Genomic DNA, 15133 nt, shown 5'->3' with positions numbered 1-15133 from the left:
TAGACCTCTGGTATAAACAGAGGCATACAGTGAGGTACTTTATAATGTAGTCTCACTGAAAATACTACCTACATTTAAAATAATGATGCTTAATACTAACTTATTGAAAGAGTTACACAGGTTGACAACCTCACTCTTTATCTTGGCTGATGTGAAAACTTTCGGGTCTTGCTTCTGCCTCTGGCAGATGTAAGAATCTGTCTGTGTTGTCTGCCACAGAGATTGAGGCTACAAATTTTTTTATTTAGCCAGGTGTGTGTGAGGGGAGCAGGGGGCTTTCTAAACAGTGTGTAATATTACTTGCCCTACAAAAACCTTCCCTGCCCCCTCCTCCAAGTCCTTGACTTGATAGCTCATAGTTCATAGGGATAAAATTATTTTTGGCAGGATTCTTGTTTTCTATTGACTATTGTAAGGGTTCTAATTGATTTTGCTTAGTAAGCTGATCAACAGTTAACATGGATTTGTTGAGTCCTTGTGAGTGCAGGAAACCATGATGTATTTAGTTTTGACTTTGGAAGCTGCATTTTTGGTAATGAATCCTTTGCTTTTGCATTTCATCAATGGATGGACAGGAAGGGATGATGGTGGGCAGAATCTACTCTGGAATGTTGTCCATATTTCTGAATTGTTTTGCTTTTCTCTTTACCTCTTCACTGAGAATAGAGGTAGGTAATGGAACACCTTCAGAGAATACTGAAAGAAAGAAAATGCGGAGACTAGCAAACAAAGAGAGCCTGCAAAATGTCCTTCCCCTCCTTTTCTCTTTTACCCTCATGCCCTAAAATCTGTAGATTTGTCATTCGAATCAGTGCAGTCTTGATAAATATGGAAAAAGACAACTTGCTGCTTATATAGTATTTTCTGTGGTTCCTTTGGTACTTAAGACAATTTTATCTTGGTCTTCAACTCTTTTTTTAAGGTGTCTGTTATCTGTGCTTCCCCAAAAGTAGGTGCTCTGTTTCAAATTCTACACAACAGAGGCTTCCTTTACCTCAAACTTTGAATGAAAAACCTCAGTCCATTGACCACAGTACTTTGCTGATCATATTGGATACAGTTTACAGTTCTCTCTCTCTAGACTCTAACATGAAGGGGTTGGTGGGCATATATAATTTTATTCCATGTGAGTAAATTGTATACAATGTGTTAAATTTCTATGATTGTGTATTTCACCCCTGCCTCACACTTTTTAGGTCACAGACATCAGATTGCCTGGAAAAGGATTTTATTACTCCCCAAGGACAATTTGCTTGTCCAATATGTTCAGCTATTAGAGAAACTATTGGCAATGAGTAGTTACAAATCCATGTACAAAAATTTTTTTGCATGCCTCACTTTAGAAGCGACTAGGGATCATCTGACACCAGATGTATTCTCCAGTCATTTGTCATTTCAATGTCAGCACAATCACATGGCCATTAAAAAACTGAAGATTAGAATAGTGAGGAAGGTCTAGAAAATGCAAGAATGTAATCAGACATAATCATTTTTACCTTAAATTACTGAAGGAGTCCTAGGATTCTTGAGTGAGAGAAACAGAAAATTGGGCATGAAAAAAAATGGAAAGACAATTTGATCTTTGAAGCCAAATTCCTAAATATAATTTCAACAGACATGGCTGATCAACCATATGCCTGATAATATTTTTCATTCACTAATGTCTTTCTCTGGTGAAATAATGCAGGAATAACTCACATAGAGATCCCCATAGTCTTCCTATGGGTAGAAGAGGAAACAGCTAAAAGCTTTTGAAAGGCTTTTTTTCTCTTTCATGTCCACTTAATCATCTATAGATTTTTCTAAAGCTTCAGCCAGAACTAGCTCAGTTTATAATTGTTTTTAAGTATTTCACATGTACTCTTAAGGATCCTGCTCACTTTCTCTTAAAAGGCAAACAAAAGCTACAGGATTTGGTTGCTTCTACGTTTAGTCTTAGAATGCTATTTTCTCCATTTGATCAGTTAAAAAACTTTTATATTTTTATGTTTTCTAAGCTCTGCAGAAACAGAGATATGATGGACTCAAAAGCCTAAATGGTACTCATCCAAAAATGTCCCCAATCTCAGAATCTCAACTGCACAGCTGGGTTCTGTTGGTCACATGTCAGCTTCAGAGCACATCTGTTCATTCCTAAAGGATCCACTAGGCCCCATGAACACAATGTGCTCTGTGTATAGTACTTTACACCACAAAACCCAGCAGCTGCACGGGTGAGAAAATCTCTACTTCTCAAGTTTGTGTCTCTAGGCAGTTTGAGTAGGGTGTTTTCTATCTGGCTTTCTTTTGGTTGCCTGTCACTTCTGACATTCAGATGCCTGTTGGCAACAAAGCTGCTTTTGCTATTCTACTACAGATGTTTCTAGCCTGGGAAGAGACAGACCAAACTTTTACTGGAAAGTAGGAATTCTTGCCACATTCAGGCACCGAACCTGAGAAAACATAAGGAAGATTCTGGTCACAGGCTCAAGAATGGAAAGGTAGGTCACTGCCAGGAAAATAATGTCCAGATCTAAAGACTTCTAGTTTTAGCATTTAGGAAAAAATATTTGTGCCAGATCTTCCCATCTGTGATGGTTCATGATGGCCAAGGGACACTTCCCTAGTAGGGCATGCAAGGAGGGTACAATTACATACACCTCACCTTGGAAAGTGACATCTTTACATTCAAGCTTCCTGAGAACTCATGGTCACGTGTGTGGGAGGTGGGGAGGAGCGAGGGAGGGGGAGGGGGAGATAAGGTAAGGGAGACACATTCATGTACTTTTGAAACCATATGCGTTGGAGAGGTTTGTGTGTTGATGAGGTTGACTTGAAATAGCATGAGGGTGGTGAAAAAGAAACTGAAGATACATCAAAAATGAAGGTGTTAAACATGAATGGGTTTGTGTAAAAAAATTCATTAGTTTGATTCATAGAAAATTATTGTTGTAGGTCAAGAATGATATTATGAAGTCTGCTTTTATAATCCTCAAAGGCCTCAGTGCTGGTTTTTAGAGGAAGGAGTAGTCTTGGGGCAACATGTTTTAAATGAGATGTGAGGGACAAACACAGCTTATAATATTGTAACTAGTGCCCCCCCACAGGAATGTGGCTATATTTATATAGCATAACCTGTTAGATCTGTACCAATGGCTGTGACTACAGACCATAGAAGCTTCTTTAATAACACATATACACTAAGTCCAAAATGTTCTACTCTGTCATTCATGTGTAAATCAAGTATATTATTCATATACTTCATTGACTTCCTGAACGCGTGCTAAAAATGCCAAGGAAAAACTCGTTAATCGTGACATGGTGACTGCTCAGCCAGCTCTGAAATGTTGATGGAAAGGAAAAATTGTCAAAGGGCCTTTTTAAGAACTTCTGCAGGTTACACTCGCAAATCGGAATTCAGAGAACATGAATTTTCTCATTCAGGAAGGAAGGATTAAAATCAAACACCCTCCAGTGGTTGCATCTGAAAACTGCATAGTTGTCCCTTACTTGTAAAAGCAGCCTTCCTATGTACCACTGAGTACCCAGGATCCAACTCCCTGCTTAGTTTAATTGTTGTATCATCTCAAAAAATTAAAGTGATCTTCTATGGACGATAACATCTCTCTTCATCCTAATAACATCATCTTGGGTATTTTTATATTACATTCTTTAAATGCCAGGATAAATAAGGCAACAATCTCCCATTATCCTTTATGTTGTGTATTACAGTCCTCAATTAAAATCTTGTACTTTCATGCTAGGAAGTACGACTTGTATAAGCCTCACATCCCATGGTCAAGGAGGACATTCAGGCCTGTGTATGATACACCAAAACAACTAATCAATTTCGCCAGTCAACCAGCTGACTCATTGAGGTATAAACTATTCTACCACCTGTTTGGCTAAATTAACACAGCATGTTGATTCCATTGACCTGTCAAGTTATCAAAATAAACTGAGAGAATGAAGAAAACACAATTTGCAGATGCGTCTCTCTTGCTCTCATGATCTCACTATGGGTCTCATGGGTCTCAGTCGGACCCATGCACACTAGGTGCTGCTTTATATAATAAGCAAGCGTCCTCGATTGAGTCTCAGGTAAAGTGGTTCACCTGTGTTCCAAGTTGTCCCTATTTCTTTTCCCGATGTGCACAGTGTTGAAGTATTGCTTTCTGGGTCAGAAGAAAGATAATCAAAGTTGACATGTTCAGACATGAAGGGTGACATTTTTAAGTCACTTAGTGGGGTTCATAAAGACTGTCTATTGTGGTGCCAACAAATTTGTAATACAATAAGGCAGAAATTGAATCCACACTGAATCCTACCGAAGGTGACTCGGCATAGAATATAAATTCCACTTTGGTAATGCTATTATCTGAGTACAATTTAGGACACTATCTAAAAATTGATGTTGCAGATTTTTGATAGTTAACGAGATGCTCTTGGCAAAAAATGCAAAAAATACATAGTAATCTAATGAATTAAACAAAAATACTAAAGGGATATTTTTGATATTTCACTAATGATAAACCTCAACCTCATGTAGATATTCTTTCTAATATCTGAAAAAAATACACATTAGGACTGAGACTATTCCTGTGAATTACATTTTCTTTCCACAGAAAGCTCCTTTTTAGCTTTCTTATTCACTTGTTTAAAAGGCCTTTCAAGATACTGTCATGAAAATATTAAAACTTTTATTTATTTCATTTCCTCTTGTCTTATACCAACACTATTAAAAAAAATCAGCAAGCATCTATTTAGCATCTACTGAGCTCAGGTATTCTGTTAGATTATAACAGGGGTATATAGATGAATGAGAGACAGTCCTTGCCCTCATGGAGCTTATGATCTCACTGAGAACATAAGACATACATGCGTAGAAAGCTACATATAAAAATAATACAAAATATCACAGGAATACAAAATTTATAGTCAAGCAAGTGATTATACCCCATGTACTCTAGAGTTAGAGAAATCATTATGGAGTTTTCACAGAGGCAGTGATATGGAGAGGATAAATAGGATTTGTAAAGGTATAGAAGACTAACATGAACAAAAGCATTGCAAGGACATACAATGTACATGAAAGGCATAGTTTGGCTAGAGTATGGGAATGGGTAAGGGAAATGGCAGGAGAAAAATTTAGGAGATAAATCTGAGCTGGCACTAGACTGTAGAAGTGTTTAGCTAAGGGTTAGTAGATTTAATCCCGTAAGAAATGGTGAAGTATGTAAGATAGTTGAATAGGGGAGAGACATGATGAAGGAGGTATACATATTAGTGGGACTAGATGGATGAGAGGGAAAATAGGCAAGGCAAGGAGTAATAGACATTGAGGAATGAGTTGATTAGGGCCTATACTAGAATGGTGGAAGTCATCATGGAAAAGATACAAATGGACACCGGATTTGGGAGAGAGATACCAAAGAATCAAAAATAACTCTGAGGTATCAGCATGTTCCTTGGGGCTCAATCAATGCAGAACTGGCATTTCAAGTCATGAAAATGAAGGAAATTACAGTAAGAAAAGAGGTGAGGACTAAGGCAAGAAATCTGAGGAAGTCTCACATTTGTTGAAAGTAGTGTACCAGTAAATATTGTCTGGTTTCTTCCTATGAATGTGTAAGTGTGCATACTCACGTGCAAACCCAAACATATATAGAAATATATGCACGCTGAGAAAAAGTGATGAACAACCAAAACTCAGTTGTTTCAATTTGTTTCTTGCCCGTGAGTGATCATGGTGGACTTCTGATCACTGGAATTAACATTACTGAGGAATAAATAATGATCTAGAGGAGAGAGAACCAAATAGATCCAGGTTCTAATTCCATCTCTACAGTTTGCCAGCTGACTGATACTGGACTTCTTTCAGGTCTTATTTCCTCATCTGTAAGATGAAGATAATAGTGCCTGCTCTTAAGGATGGAGTGAAACAATGTATCTAAAAATATTCCATATACAGTCAAGTAGTGAAAATATAAGCTTTTTAATTTTGTTATCCCTTCTGTATAAATTACCATATTCTGATTTGTGGTTACAGTTTACTTTCCTCTTCCCAGGGATGTTCATATACACATGCAAACTAATTCTAGCACTTTTAGTTTCCTGCAATGACATTTTAAGCTCTTTGAGGGTAGGGGCCATATCTTTTCTGTATTTATCTTATACTACCATGTACAATACTCTGAACAGTAAAAGGAAAAAAGTATATTTTTTAGTTGAACCTGAATTTATTCTGAAAGCTCAAATATAACTTTCAATATGTAGCATAACTGAAAAGTGGCACTCAAGCCCTCCCCATAGTCTAGAACTTCTTAAAAAGAATTTAAATACACAGTGAGGTGCCATACCCCATGGCCTCATACACATTTTAAAATTTTATTTATTTATTTTTTAATTGGAGGATAATTGCTTTACAACCTTGTGTTGGTTTCTTCCAAACGTCAACATGAATCAGCCATAGGTATCTGTATGCCCTCTCCCCTTTGACCTCCCTCCCACCTCCCACCCTATCCCACCCATCTTGGGTGTGTCCCTGCATCATACAGCAAATTTCCACTGCCTATCTGATTTTACACGTGGTCATATATATGTTTCAATGTTACTCTCTAAATTTGTCCCACTCTCTCCTTCCCCCTCTGTGTCCACAAGTCTGTCCTCTATGTCTGCATCTCCATTGCTGCCAAGCAGATAGGTTCATCAGTACCGTCTTTCTAGATTCCATGTATATGAGTTAATATATGATATTTGTTTTTCTCTTTCTGACTTACTTCACTCTGTATAATATCTACCATATTAGAACTGAGTCAAATGTATTCCTTTTAATGGCTAATATTCCATTGTGTATATGTACCACAGCTTCTTTTTCCATTCATCTATTGATGGACATCGAGGTTGCTTCCATGTGCTAGCTTTTGTAAATAGTGCTGCAGTGAACATTTGGGTACATGTGTCTTTCAGTTATGTTTTTTTTAAGTGGATTTTTCTGTAAATCTGGAAATGAGTATCAAGTCTTAAATTCAGAGTTATTAGTGACAGTGATTGTAGGTATAAGTAGAAACACAATGACAGATCAGTTTTGGAACTGAAATGCATTGAAAATCTGAAATGCAAAAAAATGATCTGACTTATACAACTTTAAAGGATCTTCACTTTTCTAAGAGCACTAAGGCAATATAATAAAATATACAATTAAATCACAATTTTAAATCCATACCTAAAATATAGGTGAGAGTGCCTTTAAAAATTTTTGGATGCTAGAAAGTCATAACACAGGCATTGGGGAAAATTTTGAATTTAATAAAATCTCCTGTAAGAAAAATCTAAATACTTGGCTCTGACATTTGAAGTCTCCATATAACTTCTTAAGTGAAACCAAACTTTTGAAATACAGAACTCAAAAGTACTTACTTCCACTTGGAATTAGGTCCCTTTCTGGGATGAATAGTTTATATCCATAGTGTTTTTCCAGCACATCTGGCAGTATTTCAAGAGCAAATTGCTCTTCTTCAGGGTTGTCACAGTCTAAAGTATCTTGGTCCACTTTTGTGTAAGAGAGATAGGCATCATATTCCTTGTTGTCTTAGAAACAAAGAAAAACAAAAGGGTTGTATGTATGATTAGCAGGCTCTCTTTCGGGACTAAATATCTGTAATAATTAACAGGCTAGAATAAGCAGTATAATTAATAACCATCATTAACAATTAGAAAAAATAAGTCACATGCCATGCCGTAAGAAACCTAATACATTTCAACACAATCCAGTTATAGTCACGGGATATGAATTGAAATTGCTATGCAATGGGCAACATATAGTTTTTACAGAATAAAAGAGAATTATTTGTAACTTTTGTTGTGAATGATTAGCTCAGTGTGTTTGAATGAAGGACTACATAGACCAAGATCATGAATCCTAACTCTTGCTGTGCAAGTTGGCTTGGCTCTGTTACTTGGTCACAGACTGTACCTTGTTTGCACAAATATGTGTAAGAGATCCAAAAGAGGCTGGGCCCTGGAGTGTGGAAGATCGAAATAATCTAGCCTCACTCCTGGAGACTCTACTAGCAACACATGCCATGCTTCCAGTTGGTTACTGTCGTCATCCTCATATACAAAATGCAGTTCATTACCCAATATTAGAGACAGCAGCTGGGTTTTATACAAGTGCATTGCCTGTTATTCTTGTTCAATCCATGGCCAACTAATTTGATACAAACTTCCAAAAGAGGCCTTTGTTGAAAAATATACATCCTTCCAATATTGCCAAATTAGGTTTTCCCTTCACCCATTTAGTCAGAGTTAACTGCTTTAAGAATGTATTTTTTCTTCCTTTGCTGTATTGGCTCAGAGCCAGTCTCCCCAAAGAGAAAATGTGTATGTGTATGCATGTGTATACACACACAGAGTTTTTCCCTGATTTTATTAATGAATACAGCCCCTCAAAGTCCCCACTGGTTTTAGAAGGGACACACTGAAAAAGTTATAGTGGTTTATATTTTTTTTATTTTTTATTTTTTCTTCCATTTATAGTGGTTTTTAAAATTCCTTTATTTATACGTGTTCCCCATCCTGAACCCCTGCAAAACCAATACAATATTGTAAAGTAATTAACCTCCAATTAAAATAAATAAATTTATATTAAAAAAATAAAATTCCCTTATTTATAGAAAAATTTTTAATGCGGTGAGTCTAGACTCATATGGAACTATTAGTATTTAGTAACTATTAAACCTAGTTACTTGCAAATAATTTTAAAAGACCAGAAAAAATTTCAGATTTTGTTTCTAAAGCATAGAAATATTTTCCATTAAAACAGACCTGATTAGATTATAGTTAAAACCTGACCAAAATATACCTTACAGAATGAAGCAGCCACTCATTTTCCTTATACCATTTATAATTTGGTTCTAACTGCTGAAAGAGGTATACATGATAGGCACATAAGGAGATATAAACATCCTATGGGTTCCAAGGTGGCTCAGTGGTAAAGAATTTGCCTGCCAGTGTAGAAGACTTGGGTTCAATCCCTGGATTGGGGAGATCCCCTGGAGAGGGAAACGGCAACCCACTCCAGTATTCTTGCCTGGAGAATCCTATGGACAGAGGAGCCTTGCAGGCTATGGTCCATGGGGTTGCAAAAGTGTTGGACATGATTTAGAGACCAAACAATAACAACAAATACCCTATGGTAAGAAGCACACAGGACCCCTAAGACTATTGTAGTGATAACTGAGTCAGGATTATATTGTTCTAATTCTAGTAAGGTTCCAGGCTTCACTACCCCCACATGAAAGGAACTCTGGTTATTTATGTTAAGATGGTGCTTGAAGCCAGGAGGCTTCCCTTTAGCCTGTTCTCTAGCTAGAAAAGACTCGTGTGAGCCTTGGTTGGGTTACTTGATTGCTTAGGAACACGCACATGGAGGACTGCCCCAGTAGTTGAGATCACTTGGCTTACAAATGAGGCACATTCCACTGTTATGCATAAAACACCACTTGGAAGCGAGAATGTTCACAAGCAATGCTAATGTAAGAACCTCCTGGTAATCCTAGCACCTCTGCCCCTGTTCCAATCAGGCTCAGGATGCACCTGCAGGCCCTTGACTGTCTCCAGCTATAATTACTCACCTGGGACTGAGAGTTGCCGATGATACACAGCTGGAAGAATAGAATAGGCCAAAGGACAAACAGATCCATTTCTATGAGCAGAATGTATTTCATCTTTCTTGATAGATGGTGTTGCTGCCTCAAACTCCATAATGTCAGACTAGACCCTAGTTTCCTCTGACTTTGATAACTCTAACTCACAAACCTCTCGAAATTCAACCACTTATTAATTCATTCAACAATGTTTTTTGTTGGGCATCTACTATGAGCTAGCCATCCACTATGATTACCTGACTCTTTTACCCATCTGGCCAGAACTTCTAGACTCTAAACCCATTGTTTGTCCAGACTATGATGATTTGCACTCCAACTATGCCTAATCTCCATATTCTTGGTCCTATCCTTATTTGCTTCATCTATATACTAATATAGGTGGTGTTTTTGTTGTTTAGTTACTAAGCCATGTCCAATTCTTTGAGACCCTATGGACTGTAGCCCACCAGGCTCCTCTGTCCATGAGGTTTCCCAGGCAAGAATACTGGAGTGGATTGCTACTTCCTTCTCCCAGGGATCAAGATTTTTTTTTTTTTTCAGAAAAATATTGCTATATCTCAAGTCAAGTTATGACAAAGAACGTGGACGTCTTTGTGTTAACCCTCAACATGTCTGGATAACAGATTGTACATACCATTCTAGAAATACATCATTCTTGGGAAAATGGTTGCTCCTGGTTTCAGTTATGTCCCTTTAAGATGAACTAAACGTGAAGAGCTTATGGTAAATGGCAAGAGCAGGAAGAGAGCTCTCAAAGCCACTATGTCAGATGTCCCTGAAGGCCTAGGATGCCAGCTAGTGAGCAAGCAGTGACACAGGCCACTTTTTAAAAACTGCACTTCAGCTCTATGTAGACAGCCAAGAAAACCTCATGAATAGCCACAGCTGTTGCTCACAAAGAGGAGCAGACAGAGAAAGCAATATCAATGATACGATACGATGCAAATAAAGCTTAACAGCAAATCCTAAAAATTGTTTTAAAACCGAATGGCCTTTCAGCAACACCATTTTGTTATGTGAGGCTAATGAGCCTTCCTCTTTATTCAATCCTGCTGACTATGCTTATCTGAGAAGCCAGAAAACACCACAATGCATTATAAAGGAGAGGGCTGGTTATTCCCAATGAAGAGAGAAGTTATGATGAAGGAAACCAAACTGTCTGTGGAAGAATTTTTCTTCTGTCACACTCTCCTTCCCATTTGAAAATTTCATTTTAATCCTGTTCACCATCAGCAAGTGGTCTGTGTTTACAATGCAGTTCTTCTGGGCCTCTGCTAAACACAGTACTAAATCCTTTAGCTTCTAAAGTGCAAAGACTGTAGAACTTTGTGGATTACTATGTCCCCAGTGCTTACTATACTACCACTGTGTGTATGTATAGGGTTAATCCAGATGAAGAATATATTTAATATGTAAGTAAATACATCACTCATGGTGCTTGGTACATAGTAGATACTTGGTAAGCATTTAATGACTGCATAATTCAAAGGTCAAATAAATTAGGCAAGCATTGATGAATTGAAATGAAATTAATTATGTCAAAGATGTTTAAGAAGTCAAAGTAGATTTTATTTTATTAAAAATATGGCATTCAAATTTTTTTAATTTTAATTTTTACTTTATTTTGCTTTACAATACTGTATTGGTTTTGCATACATTGACATGAATCTGCCACGGGTGTTATAATGACTTTCAGGAAATGCTACTATGGATATGAATCAAACAGAAACCATGAACAAAAGGTACATGGGTAAAACTATGGTGTGTCTTTGTGATGTCAAAATATTTAAATAAAGAAATGAAAAATTCAATAGGCTATCTAGCTGATATTTGGCATCATGAAACTGGATCTATCTAAAAGGCCTTTAATATTCATTTATTCATCCTCACTGTATACCTGCTGACGTTTTAGTATTCCATTCAACTAGTACAGCGATTGTGTGTTTAAGGTCCAAGTTCCATGTAAACTATTTTAATTTTCCTTCCAGCTGAAAACCCTTGAAGTCCCCCACCATTGCATTTTTTCCCTAAAATAATTGGTTTGGAATCAATACACTCACTTCTCTAACCAAAATGCTCCAGATTACTTGTCATCTTGGGTCACTTGGGCAATACTGAAGATATGGATGCAACCTATGATATTAGCATGAATTTAATCTTACAAATACGTACTACAACTGATCAGTTAGTTTGGATTATTGGATATGAATGATGAAAGTAATTATTTCAGATGAACTTAATAAATTATATCACTTCAGTTACAGAAAGTTTTAACAAATTGCTTGTAATCATGACCTAAAGCAAATGAATCACAGTAGACTCCCTTTCATGTACTTTCATATAGACAATGCATCTTTATCACTCTTAATTGCCATCCCCATCTAGCCATTCGTTGGCACTTGGAAAACAGTGAAAATTTCCCCAATAGCATATTTCATCTCATTTTATGCGTACAGGTTAAAGAGTCAGATTTTCCAGTATTGATTATTGTATACAGAAACTGAAGGTAACTGGCTACATTTTCATACATATTGTTGGAGCCTATAATCATGGTCAGAACAGGCTCTAATTTCTCATTTTAAAGATATATCTGAATAAGGGCCTGTGATACTTTTAAATAGGTTGCTACAATCATTACAGTTCTTTGATAATAAGCATGCACATGTATTCATCAAAGAGCATTTCTCTAATTTACTGCAAAAAATATAGGAGTCAATTAGAACATACTCATATCATTGCTCATATAATAGTAACAATAAGACCAATATCAAAGCTTCCTCAAAAATTTTGATGTTACCATCACCTCTCTGCCCTTCTCCTATCACTATAAAAATAAAACAAAATCATAAACTCTTCTCCTTCGAGGATCTCAAAACAAAACAAAAGCTCTAACTTTCATTATTCTAGCACAATGAAAACTAAGATTTAAATTTGGCTTTTTAAAGTAATGACTTACAATTGGACTTCTGTTTTTATCTTGGCTTACCTTGGGCATTCCATACACACATTTCCCAAGGCTTGTAGTAGTTTGCTGGTGAAGACTATGTATAAGGAGTGATATGTCATGATTTCTTATTAGTTTTCATTGGGAAGTATGGTAGTTTGTTCTCTTGAAAAATTAACTCATTTTTGAATGTTCAAAGAAACGGGCTCAGTACAACGTTTTGCTAATATCTCGTCTATAAGATTTCCACAAGCCATGAATGGAAAACATAAGAAAATTATAAGCTACAGTCAGAATATTTTTCCTTTGAAGTCACCTTTGAGAATTGTGTTACAAAATCACACAAAATATGCGGGTCCAGATATGCTATTAGCTTTAAATCGAGCATCTCTATGGCTATTAACATGTTTCTTAAATAATTTTGGTTTTCTTGGATGCCAGGAAGAGCTAAATATGATCTGTACCCAAATTTGAATGTTCTAGAGAAAAAAATGAAATTGGTTCTTAATTTGTTTCTTAGTAAGGGAAAGGGCTTTGACAGCATTGGTTGATCTCCTGACCAACTAATATCTCCTTGTTAAACTATTTTTTAAAAATAATTTCAAGAAATAAAACGATTTTAAAGAACACCCATATATCCTTTACCCAGGTTCATCTATTGTTAGTATTTTATTACCTTTGCTCTCTTTCTTGATAGATTAAAAGCATTTTTTTCCTGAATTATTTGAGGGTAAATTGCATTAGTCATAGCCTCTTAACTTTAAATTTTTCATCATGTATCTCCTAGGAATAGGGATATTCTCTTACATAATCACAAATTCATGCTTTTTAATTGAACTTGAACAACAAAAGATAGCTTACCATCTGCAATTTCATCACCTCCAAAATGCTGTCGGTAGAAGAGCATTAATTCAATATTGTAGCATTTGTAGATGACCACAAGCAGTACAAGGAGGAGGAAGATTGCTCCCAGGCCTCCTGCAAGCTCAATTTTGTAGATTAAATCTGGAACAAATAAAATAAACCGGAGAAGGTACTTCAATCATCAATACTGAGGAACTTCCAATATTTCTAGTGTCTAAAATGTACAGGCCATTGTGTTTTTCTTTACAAAAGATTCTTGATAAGTGCAGTAAGTAGATGTGTTCTTGATACATTTGTGTCAATCAATTTTTATCAAATTAATTCCCTTCTAAATATTTGAGAAATTTTACTGTTGAAAGTGATGTTTATCTGAAAAAGGATAGTCTCTGGCACTTTGATTTAAACACATCTATATCTCACATGTATACTTTTGCTTGAAGTGTATTTCAGGAAACTATTACAGTTGCCTTTTACTGGGTTCATATCCAATATTTTGTTGTTTCTGTGAAATTATCTTTTGGCTTAGGAAGATTACCATCTAATATTTCCTAGGCCACAGGCCCTATTCTTCTACAGGAGAACAGAATCATAAAATTATTCTCAGAATCAAATAAAATCTAATGAGCTTGCAGGATGTAACTATTTCATTTAACCTTGGTAGAACATAACCCAATAGAAGGCAGGCAGGGGAAATTAGCTTACCCATTTTTCCTACTTAATTGAATAAATGACTATAATTTATATGCAATATAATATGCCCAGTGGGGCTAAAAGAGCATAAGAAATCCAGGCTAATCACTTGGCCTATTCAGCCAACACAAGGGTACCTGATAGCAGCCTTAGGTTGTTCCAGTGGGGCACCCCTAGAACTCTAACAGTTGGAAAATTTAAATCAATACATAATGGAAGGAGACTTAATATACCCCAGGCTCAGAGAATAGTGACTTATCTGTAGCTTAATTAGTGATATTACAAAATCTAGGGTGTATCATCAAAAGAGGAGATAAGTAAGTGTAATCACTCAGTCGTGTCCGACTCTTTGAGACCCCATGGACTGTAGCCTACCAAGCTCCTCTGTCCCTGGGATTTTCCAGGCAATACTAGTGCAGTGGGTTGCCATTTCCTTCTCCATATAATGAGCTAAGTTCCCTTTAATCTAATCTCATAATTACCAAGTGACTCTTTTATTATTAATTCAGCTTACCATGTAACTACAAACTGAAAAAGGGAGTGGTATTTTGGTTTGTACATCAGTTGTTCATGAGTTTCCTTGGCATCAATCAGCCTCCCTGGATGCATCAATTCTGGCCAAAATCAAATTGATGAGCATGACAGACTGCCATTCTTGAAGGTCTCTTGACAAGAAGATCATCAATCATCTGTATTTCCCCGAGATTGTCCTTTATCTCTATATAGGCTTATTGTTTAAGATAAATTAGGTTCAATGTAAAAATAAGAAAAAAGATAAATGTATATAATATATATTACAAGTAATGTCTATTAATGTATAGATAAAACAGTGATTTTATCTATAAAATCACTTACTTTATAAAGTGATAGATTTTTATACTCTATAGATTTTTATCTATAAAATAGTAAAAAAATTTACTATTTTATAGAAAAAAATATTTTACTATAAAATAAAATAGTAAGTAATGTATAGATAAAATTTGCTACT

The 15133-nt window shown here is 36.1% G+C and overlaps 1 protein-coding gene across 1 annotated transcript in view; it reads right to left on the bottom strand.

Annotated features, from left to right (window-relative positions):
- IL1RAPL2 (interleukin 1 receptor accessory protein like 2) overlaps positions 1 to 15133 on the bottom strand; it is a 1078037-nt gene that overhangs the window by 5997 nt on the left and 1056907 nt on the right. The window contains exons 8-9 of the mRNA XM_018044315.1: positions 13453 to 13596; positions 7399 to 7569 (exon numbers count right to left, since the gene is read on the bottom strand). Of these exons, the coding sequence (XP_017899804.1) occupies positions 7399 to 7569; positions 13453 to 13596 (315 nt within the window). The remainder of the gene's footprint in view (positions 1 to 7398; positions 7570 to 13452; positions 13597 to 15133) is intronic.

This window comes from Capra hircus, assembly GCF_001704415.2.
Source record: "Capra hircus breed San Clemente chromosome X unlocalized genomic scaffold, ASM170441v1, whole genome shotgun sequence".
Classification (NCBI taxonomy): domain Eukaryota; kingdom Metazoa; phylum Chordata; class Mammalia; order Artiodactyla; family Bovidae; genus Capra; species Capra hircus.
The sequence above is the reverse complement of the archived record's forward strand: the minus strand, read 5'-3'. Positions and strand labels throughout refer to the sequence as shown.